This window comes from Mixophyes fleayi, chromosome 4, assembly GCF_038048845.1.
Source record: "Mixophyes fleayi isolate aMixFle1 chromosome 4, aMixFle1.hap1, whole genome shotgun sequence".
Classification (NCBI taxonomy): Eukaryota; Metazoa; Chordata; class Amphibia; order Anura; family Limnodynastidae; genus Mixophyes; species Mixophyes fleayi.
In genome coordinates this window covers 170,490,239-170,516,017 of record NC_134405.1, presented here as the reverse complement: position 1 = coordinate 170,516,017, position 25,779 = coordinate 170,490,239, and the positions used below count along the sequence as shown (strand labels likewise).

The following is a 25,779-nucleotide window of genomic DNA, read 5'->3' as shown; positions in this document are numbered from 1 at the left end:
TTCCAATGTTATTGTTTTTATTCTTTTTGATTCTTTGAGTGCGATTTGCACTGACAGGCTTCCTATATTCCCATTTTTTTTTTATGTTTTAGAGAACACAGAAATACAACCAAGTAGATACCATTATTAAAAGTGAAACAATACATTAAATCAGAGGAAGCTTTCCATAAATATATATTGATAAACTGCAATATTTTTTTTTTTTACTTTTAGTTTTGAAAAGTAACCTAATTCATAAAATTATGACATTGTAAAGGCTGAAGATAGAGAACAAATGCACATACTCATCTTGCAATGCCTCTGGCCAACAGAATATGTTAGTTGTTTGTTTGGAGCAACAGTGACAACATTGCAAGATTTAGTAATGTTATCAAAGGGCAACTACATGTAAACCTAAAGCCTCATTATGGGTTTCCTCAGACATTTTGACATATTAATAGAATACTGGGGAAACCTATCCATCAGCAATCCTTTTTGTAAATCCGACATTTACAAAAACAGCCCTTTATATACACCATGTACATTTACTTAGCATGATGATGTATAAGCAAAGTGTTTTCCTAGGACACTGCTAGAAACCAGTTTTAACAACGATGAGAATTGTCAATGAAGTGTGCATTTTAGTCACTGAGCATGGACATGTGAAATGGGTGTCCCAGGTTAGTATCATAAAATGGAAATTGAATACCCCCTTCCCTTATTAGCTAAAATAAATTCTTACTAGTTCGTCTAGCACAGAAGCAGACTTTAATTTTATTTGCAGTTGCCCTTTAAATTAAACCATTGCCTACTCACAGTGGAGATTTGTATAATGGTTCAGAAAATATATACAGAAGAAAGCAACCTATTAATTCACTAAGAAATAGTGATATCACTGTAGTAATTATAGAGCATGAGGTCCTCTGTGACGTCATTAGTTCCAAGTGAATTGACAGGATGAATTTCTGTTCAGCTCACAAAATGGTACCCTCCACTGTGTGTAGATGACAGGTGCACTTAATGATGTCAATGAACAAAGGTTTAACACTAGTTTAATATCAACACTGTACATCAGCACCACAAATACACATTTTAAATAGTAATACATACCTTCTATTTGTATTAGTGATGTTAACTTTGTGATGTCCCCAAACACTGTGGTCTTGACATCACCACAATAGGTGCCAACAGATCAGCAATTATTTATGTTGTGTTGGTCCTGAGATTGGCAGAGATAAAAAACGGCGGTAAACACCATTGCTAACAAGCTAATGAATGAGGGGAACATTGCGAATCATAACAACGTTGCTCAAATTCATTGGCTCGTTGGCAATGCCATCAGCCATGTTTCAGTGGACCAAGAATGTGAAAAGAGATGATTTTCTTAAACGTTGAACTTTGATTTTGTTCATGCAATAGTAAACTCTGCAACCTCATGCTCCAAAACTTTTTTAAGCAAACAAAAGTGGGTTTAAAATATGGAAATCAGAAGAATGTTTGCACTGAATGAAGCCTTTAAGGATCTGTGGTAGATTAAGAGCACAGGGACACAGGCTATTATTAAGTAATATGGTGGAATGATGGCCTTCAATTGTATTAACTAAAGTGTATCCAAAAGATAGAATCACTCGTCCTTGGAAACAAAGTATCTCTGGCCAAATATAACGGACATGCAATCTTGCCAATCATGTAGCCCTGATAAGTAAATGACCTTATGAAGAGAAGAAAACTGTGATCCATGAATCCATATGCAATATCAATAATGATCACAAATGCTGGATGCTACAGTACTAGAGAATTTTGCTGTTTTAAAGACCATTTCGCAAGGGTGCAATATTTGAGTTATGCTTTTGCTTTGCCATTCCACAGAACGGCCATTATACACTGTGTTTGTAAATTTGTATTTCACAGAATTTATAGTCTGAATCGTGTTAGGACAACTATGGACAATTAATTCTGTTGTGTGGTTAGGTAGGACCCTTGAGACCAAATTCCACCTGTGAAACATACAAATTTGGAGGCCAAAAGTTAGAATGAGGTGGCCATCCAGATGTAAAAATGTTTTTTTCACCACAGTACTTAAGATCTTATTGCTGTTCAATGCAGAAAGCAACACCATCTTCACCAGGGACCCCCACAAGGAGGTTTGGACTCAGCTGCAGGAAACACGCAGGTCGCGGTCCTTCCACGAGTCAGATAGCGAACCAGACGCGCTATGCGGAAGTACAGGCTACCGCCGAGCGGCGCCTGACATCCTCCCTTTACTATTAAAGCAATGCCTATATTTAACCTCAAGAACAATGCTGTAGAGCTCACACCAGAAAAGAACAGGAACAGGTAATCAATTTTATACAGCTTTTTCAACAGGGTTTTACTGATTTACTTTCAGTATTGTTTTTAACATTTAATATTTGCCATGGACAATATAGTAATACCTGTCCTTACCATAAAGCATAAATAGCTGTCCTTGTAAAAGAGCAGAGTCTGTGCAGTTGGTTTTTAGTAGGGGAAAAATAAGTTGAGTCAACGATTTTCCACATGGTCCAAGCCATACACTGTTCTGAATACCTCCTTGGATCAATGATGAAATATAGAGCCATAAACTTTATCACAACACATTCCCAATTCCACCCCTGGTACAAAATGGAAAAGTTTTTGTCTCAGACGTGAAACAAGTAAAGTGTGGACATTAGGAAAAGATTTGTCCTGACTCCTGACCATACAGTACTGACTGATGACTATACAGTTCGGAATAGATCATTGTATCAAGGATTACACATACAGCTTAGTACACAGCGGGGACATTTATGAAAAACTTTCTACATTTAGCTGAGTAAAACAAGTGATTTTGCCTGTAGCAATTAATTGAACAGTTATTTTGGTTTTCTAAGTTGTACTATTAAAATTATTGTGATTGAATCTTAAAATACATATTGGGTGCACAAGTTATGTAGACAGAACCATAACAAGATAAACAGCTTCATCTTTTCTAACATACCAAACAATTACAAGTTTTCTAATAAGATAAACCAAAATTGGAATAAAACTAAAGGCAACGCTTGTGGACAGCATGAATGAGTTAAACTTTAACTATTTAATATAATGGCCTAAATATGAAATACATAAACTATGCTTCACATTCACGTTAAAACGGCATGTTATTCAAATCCGTGCAGTAATAACATTCACATGTCTGCTTCAAAAACCAAAATGCAAATAATGCCTTGCCAGAACACATCTGTACAAGAAAATAGTTACTACTTACATGGATCTGATTTGGAAAAGGTGTCTCTGTCCAAAAGATTCCTGTTTGAAAATAAAGAATACATTTGATTAATGAGCTGAATGTAATTGATGGACATGAATCTTGCTAACATGCACAATGGGCAACAAATGCAAAAATGTATGTATTACTTATAGTGATCTACTTTGTATGCCCATGGCAGACTATGTGTATGACTGATCAATGGTAATGCAAATGTAACAGATTACATTAAAATAAACAAAAAATGACATTGCTATATTTTTGTTAGAAGTTAGCACACTTTCACAATTTGTGATGTATAAGCACATTTAATATCTTCCCAACTAGATCTGAAATACTAGCACATTAGTTTTTTTTTTTCACTAAATAACTTTAATAACATATTCCATCTTAAATTTGGTATTATGACATTTTTGCTTGTATAAACTAATCTCTGTATAATTTGGCTAAACATTGTGATACCCAAATTAAACAGATACTGTTTTTCAGAGTTAAGACCAAATGAATGGATTACACTGACCCTATCACCAATTATCACACAAAAATCAATATAACAATTTTTAAGCAAAATCCAACTGATCCCAATTTAATTTTCCATTTATTGTTAATGCTTCTGATAATGGCCATCTGCTGCTTTTATTGTATTGCATCTCTCTGTGTTTTGTTGCATGTTTTAAGAACAATCATCATCATCATCATTTATTTATATAGCGCCAGCAAATTCCGTAGCGCTTTACAAATGGGAGCAAACATTTAAAAATAATACTTGGTAATACAGACAGACAGAGAGGTAAGAGAGCCCTGCTCACAAGCTTACAATCTATGGGACAATGGGAGTTTGAAACACAGGGGCATGTGCTACATCATATTGAACATTGGACCAGCTAGAATGCAAAGGTAAAAAGTATTGAGTGGGCTGTGTGATCAGTCACACAGCAATGTTGGTCAGAGGGTATGCTGTCTTGTGTTAGCTGTGTAGAGGGTGGTAATAGGGTAACCTAGGGAGATTAAGATGCTGGTTGAGGAATATTATAAGCTTGTCCGAAAAGGGGGTTTTCAGAGAACGCTTGAAGGTTTGAAGACTAGAGGAAAGTCTTATTGTGCGAGAGAGTGAATTCCACAAAGTGGGTGCAGCCCGAAAAAAGTCCTGTAACCGGGAATGGGAGGATGTGATGAGAGTGGAAGAGAGACGCAGATCTTGTTTTGACTTCTTTTTAAGGATTATTGTATTTATATTGTGCACTCCTCTAAAATAAAAGGATACTAATAATAATACTTATGATAAGAAAACTTTGAGATGTGATAAATTTTGAAAATTGTTCCGTCGAATTTTGCCTCATTCTGAATTTTGCAGATTTGGCCTTAAGTGTCCGTGTGGAAATTCAACTATCATTTTTATAGTGCCCACAATTCCCTGGACAACACAACCACACCAAGGAGCAGAATGGATTTACAAATTTGCCAATACAGCTTCCGAAATATGCAATCTAAATATGTAGAGCGCAATGTCATTCTGGGGCGTGACAAAGCAGAAATTAATTTTGAATATTGTATCACCAGAACTTTGCCCCTCTGCAAAATGTCCACCATTTAATTATATATACAGAAATATACATACACATACATAAATATTATCTAATATATAAATGTCTAGTGGCGTGTGTTAGTCTGTCTGTCTATGTGTGTGTAGAAAAAATAAAACCGAGCTGCAGCGCCACCTGCTGGGCGGAGTTATACACTGACCTACTAAATTCTTAGTGTGTGTGGAAAAAAAAAATCAGAAAGGGCTGAAATTTGGTATACTAAGATGTTTTTAATTTGTTAATTGTTAAAAGTGTTTATAAAGATTTAAAAAAAATATATATATATTTCTTGAAGGAGAAGTGACAGTTGGGAGTGGTTGGTGGTTGAGGCCTGGGCTATGGCCCAAATGCATGACAAGAACCTTTTTAACACCTTAAGTAGCTTGATTTAACTTGTATATATATATATATATATATATATACACATACACATACACATACACACATGTGCATTTTGCTAATTGATAAAAATAAACTATTAACACTTCTAGTTTTGAAAGTATTCTTACGTTATATATATGAAGGTGTGTACTTGGACTGCAACAATGTAGGTGGATTGTCAAAGTAACATCTACATAAATGGCAGGACCCAAGATTTCCCAGCAAAACTTTGTCCAGAGTCTCACACTAGCTCTGTCGGTTTGCCATCCTCCAATAGTGCTGACCAGTCTATGTATGCATGTGTACACACACACACACACACATAAATATAAAAAATTATTATACATACACACACACAAACACACACACATAGATATATATACAGCGCTCGAAGTGGGGTACTTTTTCTTTCCACTTCATTTAACCTGCACATATGCTCTGCTACCCTTGCAGAGCATGCGTGCATAAGACTTGCAGATGCGGAAATGTCGACTGCCACCTCCCTCTCATACCCTATGAGTGTCTGTGTCCGTCCTACCTGCCCTCCCTATGTGTATTTGTTTCCATCCTCTCTGCCCTCCCTATGTGTAACTATGACTGACAAGCATACTTGCCAACTCTCCCAAAATGTCCGGGAGACTTCTGAATTCCGTGTCAGTCTCCCAGACTCCTGGGAGAGCAGGCAAATCTCCCACATCCCGCAATTTCCTGGCCAAAATAACGAGATTCGCTGTGAATCGCATAATTTTTGCCCCACCCCCGCAACAAAACGGCATTTACGTCACAAGGGGTGGGGCCATAATGACGTGATTGACCGCGCCCCATCCTCTCCCGCCCTCTAGTCACGCCCCTCTCCCAGACTGCACTGCCTGAAAGTAGGCAAGTATGCTGACAAGTCATATGAGACACGTACCACATGATAGATGTTATTACATGCATGCAGCCTGCAGACCGAGGAGCCTGCCCTCCTACACAGCTTGGCTGAAAGAAGTAAAGTGTGAGGGAAATGGAGGGGGGGAGGATTTGTCTTAATGTAATGAGAAGAGGGGGTTTGTCTTATAGTCATAAAGGGGGTATTTGTCTGAATGTACTAAGGGAAGAGGGGTGGGTTTGTCTTAATGTAATGAAGGATGAGAGGTGGCCTATTAATCTAATGGTGGACTGTGGGAGGGGGATACGTTTGGGGAGAAGGAGGGCTATTTATTTAATGTGTTTATGAATTATTTAATGTCAGGGATGGTTGAGGGAAATAGGTATATTTAATAAATGTAAATGCCATTAAATTATTACCAGGGATGTTTGGAGGGAGGGGAATAGAATGATTTATTAAATGGAAATATTATTTAATTTTGGGGCTGATTAGGGGGTAATAAGGCTATTTATTAAATGCATATGCTATTAAATTACAACAGGGCTGGCTGGGAGAAATAGGTTTATTAATTAAGTATGAATACTATTAATTGTATTTAATCTAATAATATATAAAACATGGGTGTTTGATTTAACGCCAAGTCTTGTTTGGGCTTTCTATATTTCATGTACCTGTCTTTTTCCCCAACTAGGGCACCAACATTCCAGGATCCAGATAGACAGCACCTGAGCATGAGACACCAGCAGCTGTATGTAGTTAAAACTGCAAGAACTGGTAAATTGACATACTAGTCTCAACAAGATAAGGTCTCTATTTGTGCGCAGGCAGGCATAGATGTGAGGACACTTGGCAAAAGAACCTTCCTTGTCTCGGGCTATAAAGTGTCAGGTGAACAAAATGATACGTTGGAAGTATCACTTGAAGTGAACCTGGGAATTTGACATGATTGAAAAATAATGGGATGGTTTTTGTTGATGATGAATTTAAACAGTTAGTCAAAAATTGTCAGCGCACATTGGTCTGGTTTCCAAGGTGGACAAAATGGTAGCGAAACTAGCTGTAAGTAGGTATTTGACATCTGCCCGCTGAATAAACCAAAAGTAGTCAGTGTCCCATGATTTCACAATTAAGTTGGGTCAAATGATGTTTTCAGAAATGTTGTGAACAACCTGTTGAGGCTGCATGCAACCTATGCGTCTACTTACTTGGATGACATTTTAATTTATACAACACACTGGGAGTAACGTTTAGTAAATGTGGAGGATGTGTTGGCTTCTTTAGGCTTGGTAGGACTAAAAAGTAATTGAGAGAAAAGCCAAATATTTGGGAGAAGTAGTTGTTTATTCAAATCACAGTTAGATAAAATAAAGCATAGGACAGGGAGTTGCTCTCACACAGAGATGTGCTCCCTGCGGTGTTCACATCATCGTAGTGGACAATGCTAAGGGGAAGGGTCTATGACAAAGAGGGTTTTTGACACACCTCTCCTGCATAGGGCCAGGTGAGGTCCTGCGAAGTCTGGAGACAGGCTCCAAGGTTGCACATATACAGGCGGAGGACAGGGTATAATGAGGTAATTAGTCTAAATGGAAGTATTGTATTGTATTTAAACATGTATTGTTCAATTGTGCAGCGCAATCGATGCCAGCTAGATGCATCAATTGTATATACACACATACATACATATATACATAGACACACACCGATCCGCCGCAACATTAAAACCTACAAGTGAAGTGAATAACATTGATTATCTTGTTACAATGGCACCTGTCAAGGGGTGGAGTATGTAAGGCAGCAAGTGAACAGTTTTTGAAGTTGATGTTTTAGAAGCAGGAAAAATATATATCAGAAATATTAAATATCTGTTTGTGCTGTTGTTGGAGTGTCAGCAGAGATGAATGATTAACCCCAGGGTTCAGCTATCAGAATAATTTGAGATATTGAGCCAATTGCTTATTTTATAAGTCATTTATTATATTAATGTGTTTCATATACACCAATCAGCCACAGCATTAAGACCACTGGCAAGTGAAGTGAGTGACATTGATTATCTCGGTACAATGGCACCTGTCAAGTATATGTTAGGCAACAAGTGATCAGTCAGTTCTTAAAGTTGATGTGTTGGAAGCAGCAAAAATGGGCAAGTGTAAAGATATGAGCAATTTTGACAAGGGTACAAATTGTGAGGGCTAGATGACTGGGTCTGAGCTTCTCTAAAATAGCAGATCCTGTGGGGTCTGGGGTGTTATGTAGTGGTTAGTATCTACCAATAGTGGTCCAAGGAAAGACAACCTGTGAACCAACCAAGGACAAGGTCATGGGCGCCAAAGGCTGATTGATGCGCATGGGGAGAAAAGGCTTGACTGTCTGGTCCAAGTACACAGAAGACCTACTGTAGCACAAATTGCTGAAAAATGTAATGCTGACTATGATAGAAAGGTGTCAGGGCACATAGTGCATTGCAGCTGATCCCTGTCAACCACAGTCCTCAGTATCAGGGGCACCAAGAGAGGGTTGGGGTAGGTACAAAGTAGCCAGGTCTGGGTACCTATATTGATCCCATCTTAACCACAATAAAGGTTGGAGACATGGACTGTGAGAACCAATAGCTTCCTACTGTTCCAACCCCCATACCATTATTTAGATTTTAAATCTCATCTTTATTATATATTAACTTATATAGACCAAGAGCATGGACAATAGTATTTTAAAAACATAATCAGATAAAAGTATATAGGGCAGCTCACCTAATAATGTAATAATGAAAAAAATGGATATTTCCAGGGACAAAATAAATTCCAGAGAAATTTTTTTAAGATCTAGAATCTATTCCTGGAAATTAGAGACAGTTGACAACTGTGCATCTGTAGCACAAAATATTCTGAAAAATATGCTGCTAAATCAATCTGAGAACCCAATAAATCATTACTTAATAACTGGCATAGATAATGTTGTTTTAAAAGTACGACTTGGTGACTATGTAAAACTATTAATGCAAAAAGAAATTAAATGGATCAAAATTATAACACCTAATCAATATTTTGGATTAAATAATGATCGGAATTATTCAGTATTGCATTTATCTCCTTCATTTTTCTTTTACATTTTTTTCTGTTTTGTATCTTCTTTTCCGTTATCCACTTAGAATAGTTTGTTAATAAACGTAGTCATTGCTGTCTCTTAAGAAGTTATTTATGCATACAGCAGCTGTTTTTTGTAACTGTATCCTATAATGAATATTTTCACACAGTTTTTTGGCCTGATGATTGCATATGTTAAAACCTCAATATGGGGGGCATGGCCTGGGCGCCAATTCAGAAAGACCTCATATTTCAGAGCTCGGCAATAATTGCTCCTTAGCCATCTAATAATTGACACTCATATAGGTGCCATCTACCCACAACTGTGGCTAAGCCTACAAGGCACAGAATAGACTGCTCTAATCGCCTGACGGAGAGTGCGGCCTATCTTCATCATTGATTCTGGAGCTGGCCCGATTTAGGTACCTCTATAAGGACGCCCTATAGGAGCATATCCTCCAATAGGGCTTCAGCCAAGACAGAGAATCCACGGGCCGCCTTCACCTCACCAACTCCCTGCGGAACCTGCCTGGTCCCCTAGCCGCAAAGTCGCTCCTTTTGGGCCCTCAATCAACTTAGTGTTTTACACCTTCAGAAGACTCCCAATTAGAGTGGCCCCAGCGTCCTACCTGGTTATGAAAGTATCCAACATCCCAGCTACTGAAATCGCGGTGCACGGCCTGTTATTGCACACAAAGCCACGTCCTCAAGTACCTTCGCTGCCCCATGCTTCGGACTTTCAGTTCACAGCATTTTACTTCTGGTCAGGGTCTGTGCGTTGGACATTCTCAACACTCAGTGGGGAGGTAGGTCTTTGAGCCGCTGCTCCCAGCCAGATTCACAGCTCACCAATTTTGCCACTACCACTGTGGAAACAACTGGGCCAGCTCGGTTCTACACCCATATTTCCTCCAACCACACTGGAGCTTGGATCACAGTGAGTACTGCCAGACAGTGGAGAGGAGGGCTGAGGCTGTTCTGTAGTATGCAGACCAAAACTGAAACTTGGCAATTATAAGTGAGGCTGCAGCTCCTATCCTACCCCATGCAAGAGACTGTCCCAAATATCAACCACTCATGTGCTTTTACCCTACCAACAGACTAATTACATCCTAAAAGGCACTTTACACAATATCCTAGCTGATATATTTAAGCACAATATCCTGCATCATTGTCAGATTGGTTGTGTGTGTGTATTACAGGATCTATGTTGCCACCTAGCGGTCATACCCGACATCACACCTCCGTTCTCTATTGTTTTTGATGCCTACAACTGAATGAGTTTTTTGAGTGAGCGATTCTCAGGAGCTACATGTTCATTCACTCTCATTCCATCGTCCTGTAGCTAGTAACACCCTCCATGCCTTGAATCACTGTGGGCAAGTGGCAGGCCATTCCTCCTCATACATTCTTTCGCTGACTGACGATTTTGTATCTGAAGTAACCAAAGTCTTTTCTTTGCCCATGAAGGTAAGAATAGGTCAGTTGGAAAGACAAGGCTAAGAAGGAAGCCACCTGTGGAAGGGACGCCGCACCTTGTCCCGATTTGCGACAATATCTCCGGGTGTCCACCACTGCCTCTGCTCCTGACCTAACTCTTGGCAACAAAACTCCAAAACGCAAAGCCAGTGAGAGCACTAATCCTACATCTATGGCAACATTATCACCCCCTAATGTAACTGCAGACTAACGTAAGATCCTCCAGCATATCAAATCTTTGTCTACCGAACAAGATATCCTTCATTTGGAACAGAAAATGCAAGAGATAGTCTCCACTGCAGTCTCCAGCATACATGTTGACATCTCACACTTGGCAGCCAGACTCACCTCCCTGGAAGAGGATAGGGAGACATCCAATGAATATACTGCTAAACTAAAGGAGGCGATGTCGCACCAAAGTGTGGAACTCATAGATCTTAAAGCGAGAATGGGTGATCTCGATAATCGGGGGCGCCGCAACAATCTGCAAATACAGGGCATCCCAGAAGATATCCAGCCCCAAGGCATTACAGATATTCTCACAAGAATCTTCACTGATACGTCTACCCGAATAATCTTTGACCGGGCCCACACAGCTCTGCGTCCCAAAGCTCTAACCACAGAAAAACCCAGAGACATTACTTGTCGAATGGCATTACCTTACACGAAAAGAAATTCTGCTGAAAATAAGAGACCTTGCTGGTACTGACTTTAACAGGCATAGGGTTCAAGTTTTCCAAGATCTTTCCTGCCACACTTTAGCAGAGACGTATCTCGAGACCTTTAACCGAAGAGCTCCGTAAGCACAATGTGAGATATCGTTGGGGTTTCCCCTTTAGCCTACAAGCCACACGTAACGGAAAACAAGCTCTGTTGAGGGACCCCTGAGATCTTGTGAACTTTTGCTCTACTCTGGAATTATTCCAGGTGTCCATACAAGAATGGCAGGAGGGCTCCACTAGACTTCAGCCCTTTCCACAATGGGAGCAGTGGCAACCAGTTTGCCGGTCGAACAGAAGCCTTAGGGACACTCCAACTCATAACCCAAAAGCCACTTCTTGATTTAGGATACTGAAATTAGTAGTATACTTCTTTATGGTCGCTCTGAACAGACTGTAACTGTGTTATTCCCAAAAAACCCGGTTGATCTTAAATATTTAGACCAACCTACAAGTTGTTGTACGGTTGGTAGTTCTATTCCAGTCTTGATGCCGTTAAAATATCTGTTAGTATATTTGTTTGGATAGGTTCTTTTTGATATAATTACATCACTGCTATTTAGGGTAGTGTGACTATAGATGTTCTTACATGTTATTTGTTCGAGATATGTGATGTTTGACTTTTGTGCTGAGGTTACTTAGTATCAGTCATTTCTCTATTTACATTATAACTTGCTCAGTTCCATCGTATATATTACGCCTACTATATCTATTTCAGGGAGGGAGGCAGAGACCACCACCAAACCCTTGTTCTTTACACTGCTTGATTTTTTCATGCCTGCCACCATGTACTCTGTTGACCCCTACATATTCCCCAGGTGCGGTACATTTTTGTTGTTTGTTTGTTTGTATGTCCTATGTATGTTTCTTCTCCTTTTCCACTCTTCCGGACCTCCTCTTAACACCTCCCTCTGCCTCTCAATTTACTTGCGATTTCCAGACTCTGCACTCCGACTCCTCCTGGCCCATACTTTACTGTATCTTCAATCCTCCCTAGATGAGCTTTCCTACAAGTAACCATACAGCCGCTTGTCTTGCTTCTGGCCACTCCCTTAAAGTCTACTCTATAAAGGCCAAGGGCCTTAATGTTCCTGAAAAATGGTCCCAAGCACTCCACTTCTTCCATGCGGACCGGGCTGAAGTGGTCTTTATACAAGAGACCCATTTCAAACTTGGTTCATCTCCTCTCCTCTGAAGTAAGCACTATCCACACACCTATTATAGTAATTGTCCCTCTGGGAAGACAAAGGGTGTAGCGGTTCTACTTTCCAAATCTCTACAATATTCTGTTGTATCCCACCATTCTTTGTGAGGGTCGGGGGGTCCTTGTAAAATGTAAACTTTTTCACCATCAATTCACCTTTGTAAATGTTTATGCCCCCAACCACAACCAGGAGACTTTTCTAGCCATGACCTTGGACTCCCTGGAGCACCGTTTGAAGGGAGTGGTGTTATTTGGTGGTTACCTGAATTGGACCCAGAACCTGGCTTTAGATACCTCAGGCGGGACTCTGAGACACCCGGGTAATGTCTACCGTAAGTTAAGGAGTACTTTTCATGACTTCAAGCTGACTGACTCCTGGCATCTAAAACACCCCCTACACCAAGACTACACCTTTTATTCACACCCAAACTCATCTTATTCCAGACTAGACTACTTGATGGTTAGCCACAGGCACCTCCATTTGATTAGATAGACAGACATTGGCTAAATAACATGGTCAGATCACGCCCCATTTCCCTCAATACATATATCCCTCTCAAGACCCCTAAGCAATGGACATTGAGACTGAACAAGTCCCTTCTGTATAACACCTACTGCAGGGACCAAATTCGTGCCACTATTGAGGATTACACAGCCCATAATGACTCATGTCCCATGAGGCAAGTTCATCCAATTAGGGACATTTGTCAAACAACAAAAGAATGCCCTCAAAGCAAATCTCTTACTTAAAATTTGAGATTTGGAAACCAAACATAAATCCTCCCTGGCCGGGGAATCGTTGCTTGAATTGACAGAAGCTAGGTATGACTGGATCACTTCAAATAACGTATGGTATAAATTTATTTAAAGGAAATAGCGCAGGACGCTTATTTATATAACTGCCAATGCACTTCTTTTTGATATTGTGTATATTGTGATATAGGAAATCCTTATTTCTGAGACCAGAGAAGAAACTTGTTTGTTTTAACCGTGCTAGAGGGAATGCATGATTTCTTAGGTATATATCTGATACAATGAGCCTTTTCTGTATTGTGATGTGGGGAAATGGCTTGTTTAAAGTTTGTGGCGTTCTGTAGGAATGTGTATTCTGAACTGTCTGAAGAAAGGCCCCATTGTTAATTATATCTTTTGATGTGTGAAGGTCCAACATTAAGAGCAGGAAGGTTTAATTAATACTGGCTCCTAAATTTCCTGTGTCTAAAAACAAGATGAGGGACATCACAACATTTTTAAGATATCACAGATAAGTGTAAATATTGATAGCTTTGCAATGCATGTAAATCTATGTTTTAGTAAACAGGTTACATCCTTATTCTAAAAATAGCCTGTGTCCAAAGATTTATAAAATGCACTGTCCTGTACACTGAAATGTATCATTCTGATGTTCCATCTGACCTGATCACCTGGTATCTTCAACCAATGTGAGAGCAAATAAACATCACTTGCTTCAAAGTCCTGCTTGAAAACATTTTCAATATTGCTGTATTCCTGTGACCTACAGATTAGACCCTAAATCTAATCTGTCCTCTGGCTGTTTCTGAGGTTGTACCCAGCTCTCCAGTACCACCGCTCTGCCGCTACCTAGCAGGTGGCCAGTGTGATAGGCCAGGGTGATCCATCCACAGGACCCTGATCAGAAAGAGGTCAGGGGTACCAGACCAAGTGTACCAGCATGGGAGTACACTAGCAGTGACAGTTACCCACAAAGAACCTGGTTCTGGACACCATAAAGAAGTCTAGTAGTGGCAGCAGGCTCCTCCTATTGCAGCAGGAGAAGCATATTCAGAATAACGAAAGGGGACGGTGGCAAAGTAAGCCCAGCCAGTTATTAGCAACAACAGACAGGGTGGCATAGGCGGTCCATCTTGTCACACTAGGATTGCCCTCAAAATTTTGCTCAGGGATAGAATGAAGTTTGATCGATGCACACATAAATATTTTTAATGGGAATAAGCCGGGGAAGTTGTTGGCTCGGGCACGGACTCCAAAAAGGAAATTATTAATGATTACCTCCAGAAATGCAATTGTCCCAAGCTTTCTGAATCCGGCAAGGAGATGCTAGATCAATCATTTACTTTGAAAGAGTTAGAAGAGGCTATTGATTCCACGCCAACAGGGAAAAGTGCTGGACCCGATATTTTACAATTAGTGTAAGATGTTATTATAAGATGTTTGGCCAGGTATTAAACCCTTTTCTCCCAAGAGCATTTAACAAGATCTCCGATAAATCCGGCTTCTCCCGGCAGTCGCTTGAAGCACGTTACAATATTCCTAAAGAGGGTACGGACCCTTTCCTGTGCTCCAGCTATTGCCTGATCTCCTGTTAAATATTGATCTTAAACTCTTCGTGAAAATGACGGCGAATCGCCTGAAGGGCCTCCTACCGGATCTTACACATAGAGATCAGGTGAGCTTTGTCCTGGGCTGTGAGGCACGAGACAACACAACCAAAATCATAGATCTGATACACATACTCGAGAACAGAGGCACTCCGGCCCTGCTATTATCAACTGATGCGGAGAAGGCCTTTGATAGGGGAGATTGGCGATTTCTTGTGGGAGTGCTGGAGAGCATGGGATTAGGCCCAGTATATTTCACAGAAACCTTCCCGTTTATAGAAACCCTACTTCCCGAATTAAAATTATACTAAATCCATGGCTTTGAATCTCTCCATTCCACCACAAGTCCTCATGGGTATCTAGTGCTCCTTCCCCTTCACCTGGCAGTCCTCTCGGATTAAGTATCTAGGGGTACTATTACCCAGAAACCTCTCCGATGTGTATAATGTCCAAATTTCGCCCGGAATTCAGACGTTGTCTGATCATGTGGCTTTTCCTGGCTTGGGAGGATGAATAGTATTAAACTGAACATCTTGCCAAAACTTTTGTATCTCCTCCAGACCCTTCCAATACCCATTCCCCTTTGATATTTCCTAGATCTCCAAAAACTGGCACCCGAATTTGTATGGGCAGGTAGGCTTCCCAGATTCCGACATGACTTTTCATACAGATGGAAGAAACAGGAAGGCCTTCAGTTGCACACTTTGCTAAATATTATCAAGCTGTCCTTCTCAATAGGGTCATGGAATGGACTAGGGCGTCACCATCCAGACAGTGGCTACATATCGAAGAACAAGAAATGAATATTTCTACCACTATTCTGTCCTGGCTGCCCAAACTCCCTCACTCCTCTCATCCCACTATTGGACCCATGCTCCAATCCTGGGCCAGATTACGCACTTTGACATTCATCTCATCTCCGATATGCCCCCTTACCCCCATGACTGCTAACCCAGACTTTCCCCCCGGACTGACACCAGGGGCATTTAGGACATAATCTGCAGGTAAGGTTATCAGGAGTGGCCAGCTGGTGGCCATTGGTCATGTATGTGCCTTTTCCTTCTTGCAGGAAAAATTGGGTGTGCCCACATCAGAGTTCCTGTTGTACTTATAGGCTCGACATTACCTGCAGGGGAGGGGCGCGATGGAGGGATCGAGTAGAAACCTGTCCAGCTTCGAGGAGCTGTGCTTCGTCTTCACAGAGCCAGAACATACTATCTCAACAAAATACCAATTGCTTATTCTAAACCTCTACCCCGCCCTACTGAGCCTTACTGAAGCATGGGATAGGGAACTGGGAAGGTCCACCTCTGAGCAGTTCTAGACCAAAACGTTTCAGTTTACTATGGCGAGCTCTACGAGCCTTTCGGTGGTGGAGATGTGGTACAAGGTCCTTTCTCATTGGTACAGATGTCCCTCTCAGTTAAGTAAGATACACCCGGGTGTCTCGGGATCGTACTGGAGATGTGGTTCAGAGAAGGCTCTCCCTCCACATTTGGTGGTCATGTTCTAAAATAGCGCAATACTGGCGCAGAGTAAGATTAGTTACAGAAGAAATCATGGACTATCCAGTTCCAGGTGGCCCTGATTTCTGTCTGTTTAGCTCCTCAGACATCGCTATTAAAAATCTTACTAGCGGTTATCCCAGTCCATTGACGGTCCCTTGCCACACCAAGAGCGCAAGAATGGTTTCGACAGATTGACCTTTACAGGCTCATGGATGACATAGCCCTTTTTGGTCAAAAAAAGTTTACTGAATACGCATGGGGCTCCACTGGCATGAATTGAAAGAGTCTCCATCTTTTTGTTCCCTTATGGAATGTGGATGACCGCCTGTGGCTGGGGGATTGGCTGGGTAGATATACCAATGGACAGGCAGGAGTCAAACACCTTTGCTGATATCATAGCACTAGGTTTGAGGAGTCCCCTTTCTCTCTTATTCCTCTTATCTCCTAATCCCCTCCATACCCTCTATTTCCTTTCTCTCTTCTGTATTGCCTTGTATGTTTTGCTTGTCACTATATCTAATGCCATTTATTATTTGATGGTTTATGTTGCTTTGACTTAATACTGCTTATATATTCAGTCCATTAGATGTATACATGTCTTTATTCTACAATAAAAACAAATTACACAAAAGAAACAAACCTTAACATGACTCCAGGCAACAGCCTTATTTAAGAGATTTTGTTAATGAACATCAAAAACATTGATGGCTAGGGTGCATCACTGATATTCAGCTAGTCAGTATATATTAATCTTTATTGAATTTCTCCAGTGCTTTCTCTGGACACATTGAGTTTTGAAAGTCTGCTTAAATATATTTAGAATCAAAGAAAATTAATGTTGTATGTTCTCTAACTTATTGACTGATAAACTTGTTTGTGTTTCCTTATTATATCTAATGTACAGAAGCCCACTATTTGTGGATTTAGCATACTTTAGAACTTCCATATATGTTGGAATGTTTCTGTGAGAATTTGTGCCCATTCTTTCTGTATGAGCATTTATGAGGTCAGGCACTGATGTTGGACGAGAAGGTCTGGCTCGCAGTCTCTGTTCCAGTTCATCCCAAAGGTGTTCGACAGGGTTGAGGTCAGGGCCCTGTGCGGGCCAGTCAAGTTCTTCCACACTAAACTCATCAAACCATGTCCTTGCAGGTAACGTTCTCCCGGCATCCGCCAAACCCAGACTCGCACATCTGACTGCCAAACAGAGAAGCGTGATTCATCACTCCACAGAACACGATTCCACTGCTCCATGGTTCAGTGCTGTTGTGCTTTACACCACTTCATCCGACATTGGCACTGGTATTGGTGATGTAAGACTTGCATGCAGCTGCTCGGCCATGGAAATCCATTCCATTAATCTCCAGTTTTTGTGCTTAAATTAATGCCAGTGATAGTTCGGAACTCTTCAGCTATGGAATCAGCAGAGCAATGGTGACCCAGTCACATAAGAATGTTGGCAGGGGCGGCGAGAGGGGGTGGGGTGTGGCTACTAATTACCCGGGCCCGGGCATGCCAGGGGGCCCGGCCTGGGTCCGCACTTCAGGCCTTTTTTTGCTATAATTTTTCCATCATTTTGTTTAATGTGGTTCCAGCTCCAGGGGGAGAGGCGGAGGGAAGGGAGCCGGGTGCTGGGTCCACCAATCATTCTGTTTTGGATCCGTTTTGGGAGAGTACTCTGATGTACTCTCACATGAAGCATGCAGGCTGTGACCACACCTATAAGGAGCAACAGTCACAAAGCTGTTGGACTCCAGTTGCAGGTTATCATCACTTTGGATGCCGCTCTGACCGAATTTACGCAGCAGGAGGAATTATATACAGGTATAATTCTGGTTTATGTTGACATAAAGTATAAATTATGAAGTACAAAAACTGACATCTTTCTAATAGAGCAATGTGTACAAATAGCATTGCTTGTCTCAAATAAATTTTCTTCAACAAACATCAGTTTTATACAAGGTGAAAGCAATACCACTTTAACCACAATACCTACCATTGTATATCTATTCTAGAATTTTTGTGTGTGTTTGCAAATGCTCATTCAGTAAAAACGCAAATCAACAAGATGTTTTTGGCGTAAGATTACAGAAGAAGACAAGAGAACTAGTGCACAGGGTCTGCGTCCCCGTATAACAAATATATGTACCAAAAAATGCAATGGATCCTCAAGTCTTCAAAAAAACTGGTACTGCAATGTGGATATTAAAAACCATTTATTAAAACAAATCTTATAAATCTTATGAAAATACACTCATTAAGCATATATAGAGACAAAACGCCATCTATAGGAGGAAAAATACAATAATGGATATAGGTGCACCTATAAAAAAAAATATGGATAAGAATAATTCCTCTCGGGATGGCATAAACAATGTCTAATTGCAAAAATTCCTTATTGAGGACAGCGCTCACATTGATAAATCCTTATATTAATCGTGCAAGCGATTCAATGGGGTAGATACTTGTCAAGACTTATGCAGTCCAAAAATAATAATGGACTTCAAACTGTCCAAACTGTCCATGAATCGTATATTAATATTTGCTTTACATCCCCAAACGCCAAGGCTGTAAATCCCATCCGGTATTAATATAATTCAATATACAACTGTGTAACGGTGTTGTATAACAATAGACACAATGGAACAAGGAATTCGATACGGAGGTAGTCCACGGGTAATGATATTTGTAAGCACTCTCTTACCAGATTCCTGGAGAGTGTAATATATCACCCAGCCTGTGCTCTTTCCTCAGCATGTAAAAGCTGAATGGTGCTGCTATAATTCAATATACAACAGATTGCCGAAGTGAGTGATCCAGTCTGTACTTGTTCCTCGGCATGTGTGTGCTGAATAGTGCTGCTCCGGCAGAAACACCTCCTCCGGTAGTAGATACCCGTTTGAAAGTTCCTCTTTGGGTCAATGCATTCAGAAAACCTTCTCGGAGACTTCTATCAGCCGGCATAGATTTCACGATATATATAATTAAAGCTTCCTGCAGCAAAAATAAATGTCCCAAGCCTCTATCCTGAGGCCTGATATAGAGGTGCTGTAACAAACAACTTATCTGATGAAGTTGCTTGTTACAACGAAACGCGTAAGATAGACGACACCTTTGATCAGTATATATTGACCATTCATACGCTATTTTTATGGTCAGACAGCTAACAAGCTTGCCAGTATTGGAATTTCCTGCATAATTCTCCCTGCCAACACAAACTCTTTTCTGAAAGTAGTTTGGCAGGGAAGCATGTTTGAGAAAAGCAGGTGGACAGGGGGGGATTTTAAAGAAAAGCTGGTGGGTAAAAAGCTGACTAGGGCGCTTAGGGTAGCGGTGTATGGGAGAGATAAGCTGGTGGACAGGGGGGCATGTGAGTAAAGCTGGTGTTATGTGGCTAGCATATGTGACAAAAGCTGATGGTCAAGGGGTGGCATTTGTGAGAATAGCTAGTTGGCAGATGGACATGTGTGAGAAAAGCCAGGGACATGTCAGTATGTAACAGGTGAGTGATGTCAAGTACTTTGTTTTGTTTTGTTCTAAAATCTAACATTTGGAGCCTCTCTTCTAGATATCCTGCGTTTGCTCCTAAGCAGCAGTGAAGCCAGGACAACATTTTGCATCAGACATCAGTTCATCTAGACAGCAGCCTTACCATCCAGCCAGGTGGAGATAGGAGTAATTATTTTGTATTTTAGAAATGCCAAGCGTGTGGTGGTCTGGGAAGTAAGATTTTTTGGAGATGGAGGGGCGGTAAACTTAAGTTTTGCCAAGGGCGCCGGGCAACCTAGCACCGGCCTGGATCCAATAGGGGGAAAGGAGTATTAAGGAAATCAGAAACTGAGCATAGTCAAAGCAGTGGCCATCACGATGAGTAGAGGAGTTAGTGCACTGAGTGAGGCTGAGGGAAAAAGTCAGAGAGCGTTTTTTCGAGGTAGAAGTAGAATGTGGATTATCAAATGGGGATATTGAAATTACCCATGACGGCGGTGGGGATGTTAGAGGATAAGAAATGAGGGAGCCAGGTAGAGAAATGTTTTAAAAAAATGCTGGTGTGCTCCAAGAATTGCAGAACCCATTTGAATAACCCTCTGACTTTTAGCATTTCATGTTATTATTGCATTAATTGGGATGTTGATATGATATATAACCATTGTGTTTTCTGTAAGTAACTTTGAAAATTGTTTAGACATAACAGTAACATTTCCATTTTAATGTACACTCAGCTCTGTTCAATCATTTTAACATAAGAAAAGCAATCCTTGAATCTGCATTCCACTATTATAAGTGGAGAACCTGCATCACCTATACACATGTAAACCTCAAAAGTGCCCCTGTGGGCACACTCAGAAATCACTTGATATTTCCATTCAAGGAAAATTTAATGGACACCATGGATTTAAATTTAGTACTATAAGAAGTCCACATGTTTCAGTGTTGGGCCAAATTGATAGTTTTTCCCCATACTGACTGCCGAAATTGCCACGTGAGGTAGCCCCCTCCATTGGGCTTCATATTCTTCTGGTACCATGTAATTTTGCAAATGTTTCTATTCAATTTGTATATTTATTTTGTTTGGTTTTTGTCAGATAATACATTGTATGATTTGTAAAGATGCTGCTTATTTCAGTTACTGGTGTCAGCTTTTCCTGATCGCTAATGATGTGGAGCTACAAAATTACTAGTGTGTGAAAGACACATTGAGACTTAAACAACTTTCCTTTGTGCTTTCATAAAGCTTGCTGTTTTTTCAGAAGATCTATTAATGTCCACAATTAGCTCTATTGTTTCTCAAAATCAAAGAACAGATGCAAGGAATAAACACTAGCTCAGAGATTTTTTTTATATATTTCTGAAGTCATAGACTAAACGCCAAAAAGAATAATCACTGTAAAGCAGAACTTTTGTTACAATGGTTTTATCTTTATAATATGTTTAAAGCCTAAGAATTTGAGATGCCAACTTGGGTCACAAGTTTAAGACTTATAGTGATAAACACTAAACTAGTCAATCAATGATAGTTAAAGAAAATGTTTATAAGAAACCAGGCACGCTGTAAATCAATGCTATGCCTTATATTTCACTTATCAAAACCAATAGTTACTCTCAGCTTTACAAAGATGCCAGCCATTCTTAGAAAACACAACACAGTTTTAAAATTAAGAGGATGATCAGCACTTCAGTCAATCATGTTTAGCCACCTATATGAAAAGGAAAGTTTACTACATGGTAGATAATAATACATATGTGTAATTAGATTAGATTTGATCTTTTGGTATCAAATCAAATACTCTTGGTTTGGTACAGCGAGCCAGTAAACTTGTTATGGGGGGCACAACACCGGCCTGCAGCTTGTATATTGTGCAACACTGACGAAAGCTTCTCATTACTGTTCCGAAACGGTGTCCCTAACAGGACTTTAAATTGTTAGCAACTCTGGTGCTACAAGGTAGAAAATAAGCATTGTCATGCAAGCTTACTGTAGATATAGACAGTACACCTAGCACAGCCTTTCTGCTAAAAATAATTATGGATTTTGAAGTGCTATTTTGTTAAGGACAGTTCAAAGGAGTCCTTGCAATCAAGGTTTCTCATTCACACAACAGCTCCATTTCATGCTAGTCTGGTTTTTTCACTACACAGGATTCATTTTTGTAACTTTGCCTATGTGTACACTGTAAGAAATTTCAAAATTATATGACATTATAATACTACAATTGGGATAACTTGGCAAAAATAACTCAAGGCAATCTCATAAAAAAAAAAAAAAAAAATCTTGCGGCACAAACTACTAAAGTTCTGTAATATTGCAGAAATGAACTTAGTAATTCATCAAATTGCTGACCATTCAATAGACATGAAGAGTGCAAACTATCTACCCAATCACAACTTCACAACTGCTTCAATAATATTTGAATGAGAGCACTACCTGGAGCCATCTGGCAGCCTTATTCAATGGCAACACTGAAGAGAAATTTTACATGCTCCAGAGATATTACTCAAGATAGATTGAACACATAGGAGGCACAATGTTATATGTATAAACTTCTACCAGGTGAAATAATAAACCATGAGAGGCCTGAGACATAAATCTTATATTCCCTGAGGAGCATTCTTTCAGATTTACCAGATCTTGGTATACAATTATTAAAGGTACTTCCCCTACTAATTAGAGATGTGTGCTGACCCTTGTGTTTTGGTTTCGAAACTGGTGTTAGTTCTAAACAGACTTTGTGTTTTGGCTTTCCTACCGGTTTTGTTGAATAGACGCAAAAGGTTTTGGCTTTCATTTTTGTTTTGGATCTGGATGTAATTAAAAATTTTGGTATAGGTAAAATAATGTCATTTTGAGCTGCTCATATATTACTATTTATAGCATTTACATTCATTTCCGGTCATTTAAGTCTATTTTCTAATGATCCCTATACAACAGTCTCAATTTTCACCAATTTTAGCCAAAGTCTGCAGCGAGCTGTCTTAATGAAGCATTTTGTAACTCTACCATTACTGCATTTGCTTTCTCTGATTCAATTAAAAAAAACAAAAAACTATATAGTGTTATCTCCCTTCATAGCACCCAAACCTCCTTCGCATGGTCAGACTTACTATTACTGTAATTGAATAAATAAATAACGACATGGACACCAATGTAAATTTGGCAAAAGGTCACAGTTTTCATTTAAACAAAAATGGTGGCGGAGAGAAAGCAGTGTGAGTCAGCTAACAACTAATAGCAACACCAAACAGTGGAAGCTCAGATTACTATTACACCACTGGTCCCAGGATATAATCCTTCACAATGTTACGGCTTCCTAGTAAATGTCATAAGCTCTAAGAACCAGCAAGAGAGGTCTTTCCCTATAGCAGCCGCTTTTCCCGTAGAGTTGGAAGCAGACATAGGTACTTGGATGCACCCAGAACTTAACGTTGTAAACGCTTATGAGCAGGAATCAGTAGCACAAAGATAGGAGAAATTGGGCCAAGAGCACACCCCACATGTCCACTCAATAAGTTAATTACAGCTGCGCACCCCAGCTGCCTGTCAGTAGCCGGGACACAGCGGCAGTGTGAGGCGTACTGGTTGCCCTGACATCAGAGTGAGTACACCCCTTCTTGGGGACACCTATGCTGCAAGCCCCGGGCAGTCACAGTTATCCAGATGAATCGACAATTCTCTGCGCTATGCAGTCATTTTTTAATATGGCAATTTTATTAAAGAAAAAGCCCAGTGGGTTTTGCCTTTAATAAAATTGAATAAATCTTGCGGCACAAACTACTAAAGTTCTTTAATATTGCCGAAATTAAGTTAGAAATTCATCAAATTGCTGACCCTTCAATAGACATGAAACACACACAATTCCGCTAAAGATTGCAAACTATCTACCCAATCACAACTTCACAACTGCTTCAATAATATTTGATTGAGAGCACTACCTGGAGCCATCTGGCAGCCTTATTCAATGGCAACACTGAAGAGAAATTTTACATGCTCCAGAGATATTACTCAAGATAGATTGAACACATAGGAGGCACAATGTTATATGTATAAACCACTTCTACCAGGTGAAATAATAAACCATGAGAAGCCTGAGACACAAATCGTATATTCTTTGAGGAGCATTCTTTCAGATTTACCAGATCTTGGTATACAATTATTAAAGGTATTTCCCCTACTAATTAGAGATGTGTGCTGACCCTTGTGTTTTAGTTTCAGCTAACTGTATCAGCTGCTCCTGCCAGGTTACTGTGCAGGAGAGGCAGCTAGAGTGGTCAGTTTCTAAATAGCTGTCTTTGTGCAAGCAGCGGAAAGATATCTCCAGTCAGTTGATGGCTTGGGGCAGTCGCCAGGATGTCAAGCGCTGTCCACGTGCTGTTACAACTGTTCCACAAACAGCTCACCGCTTGTGCGATATAGCAGAAGAATTAACCTTTGCACAACTGTGCTTTACGGCATCTAACATAATAGTGGCATTTATTTTATTTTATTTTTAATTAAGATGTTAACTAGATCTATTCAATTTACCATGTTAAAAAACATTTCTGGTAAGCAATGAATCTCTTTCCTTGGTTACTAGCCCTATGCGGTTTACAGGTTGTCACAATTAAAGTGACAATAAACCTCACATATAACAACAGTTCTTAAAGATGTGCGCTGTCTAAAGCTCTACCTCACGTCAAGACAATACTAAAAAAAGTAATCAAGTTAATATATTATGTCAGATGCAAATAAGTCCCAGCAATACTCCTTTCTACAGATGCGGAAAATACATTTGCTAGAATAGACTGGTTATGTATAAATGCCATACTCTGCCACTGGATTCTTTCACACATCTATGCTGACAGGCTTTCCAGTACTCTATGATCACCTACTTATAATGGTGTTATAGGAGATAAAACAAACTGATATAAAATTAGATATATCGAACATATCTGCTGAAGCCTCAGAACGCAGCAAAAGTGGTTATGGCCCTCGATAGGAAACAGCAGATAACTTCCAGGATCAATTCTTGGGTCCTAAAGTTGAATGAATCCAAGTAAACGGAACATATGACACTCACTGTCTGGAAATACAGCCCTCTTTCACCATAACTTGGTTTGTAGGTGTGGTTTCAATGTTAAGAGACCACAAAACACTATAGCATCAAACTAAATCATAGCAACCACTAACCTAAAAACATTAGTGTTCCTAGATCAACCTTATTCGATCTTCTCCATCCCTTGACCTTTTCTGGTTTTCTTGCTGGTTTTTTTATGGGTGAAATGTTGTTTATATTATGCGTCATTGTGTTCTAAATCAAGTGTATTTCAGATTTTATACTCAAAAGGAAGAGATATTAAAGGTAGGCCACAATAAATGCAATGCCATAACAGCTTCTGCACTATACAATATTATATTATTATATATATATACATATATATAATATATATATATATATATATATATATATATATATATATATATATATATATATACATACATACATACATACATACATACATACACACACACATATAGATACATATACATACTGACACTGACACCTGGCAGATGCCAGACTCAATGACTTGCTTTCTCTGCAACACAGAGATTTTGCCCTACTGCAACTCCTTTGTAACAGTTTGTGGTATTTAACACGTTTCACTCACCACCATTGTGTATGGTTGGTTAGGAGATCATAGACCTCTTGCCAGGGGAGGGCCGGCAAATTCAAGCCAGGGGGGGCAAGATTCGACTCAGCAGCCTATTTTACATGGAAAAAAATGCAAGTGACCCAGTGACCTAGCCCAATGTAGCCCACTATGGAACTGGCCTGGGAGGCAGATGCCCCCATGCCCCACCTGCCCCTGCC

At 39.9% G+C, this 25,779-nt stretch overlaps 1 protein-coding gene across 2 annotated transcripts in view; it reads right to left on the bottom strand.

The window, feature by feature from the left end:
• Positions 1–25,779, bottom strand: part of CPNE8 (copine 8) — a 349,264-nt gene that overhangs the window by 232,042 nt on the left and 91,443 nt on the right. For both annotated transcript variants that reach the window (XM_075208844.1, XM_075208843.1), the window contains exon 2: positions 3,245–3,285. In XM_075208844.1, the coding sequence (XP_075064945.1) occupies positions 3,245–3,285 (41 nt within the window). The remainder of the gene's footprint in view (positions 1–3,244; positions 3,286–25,779) is intronic.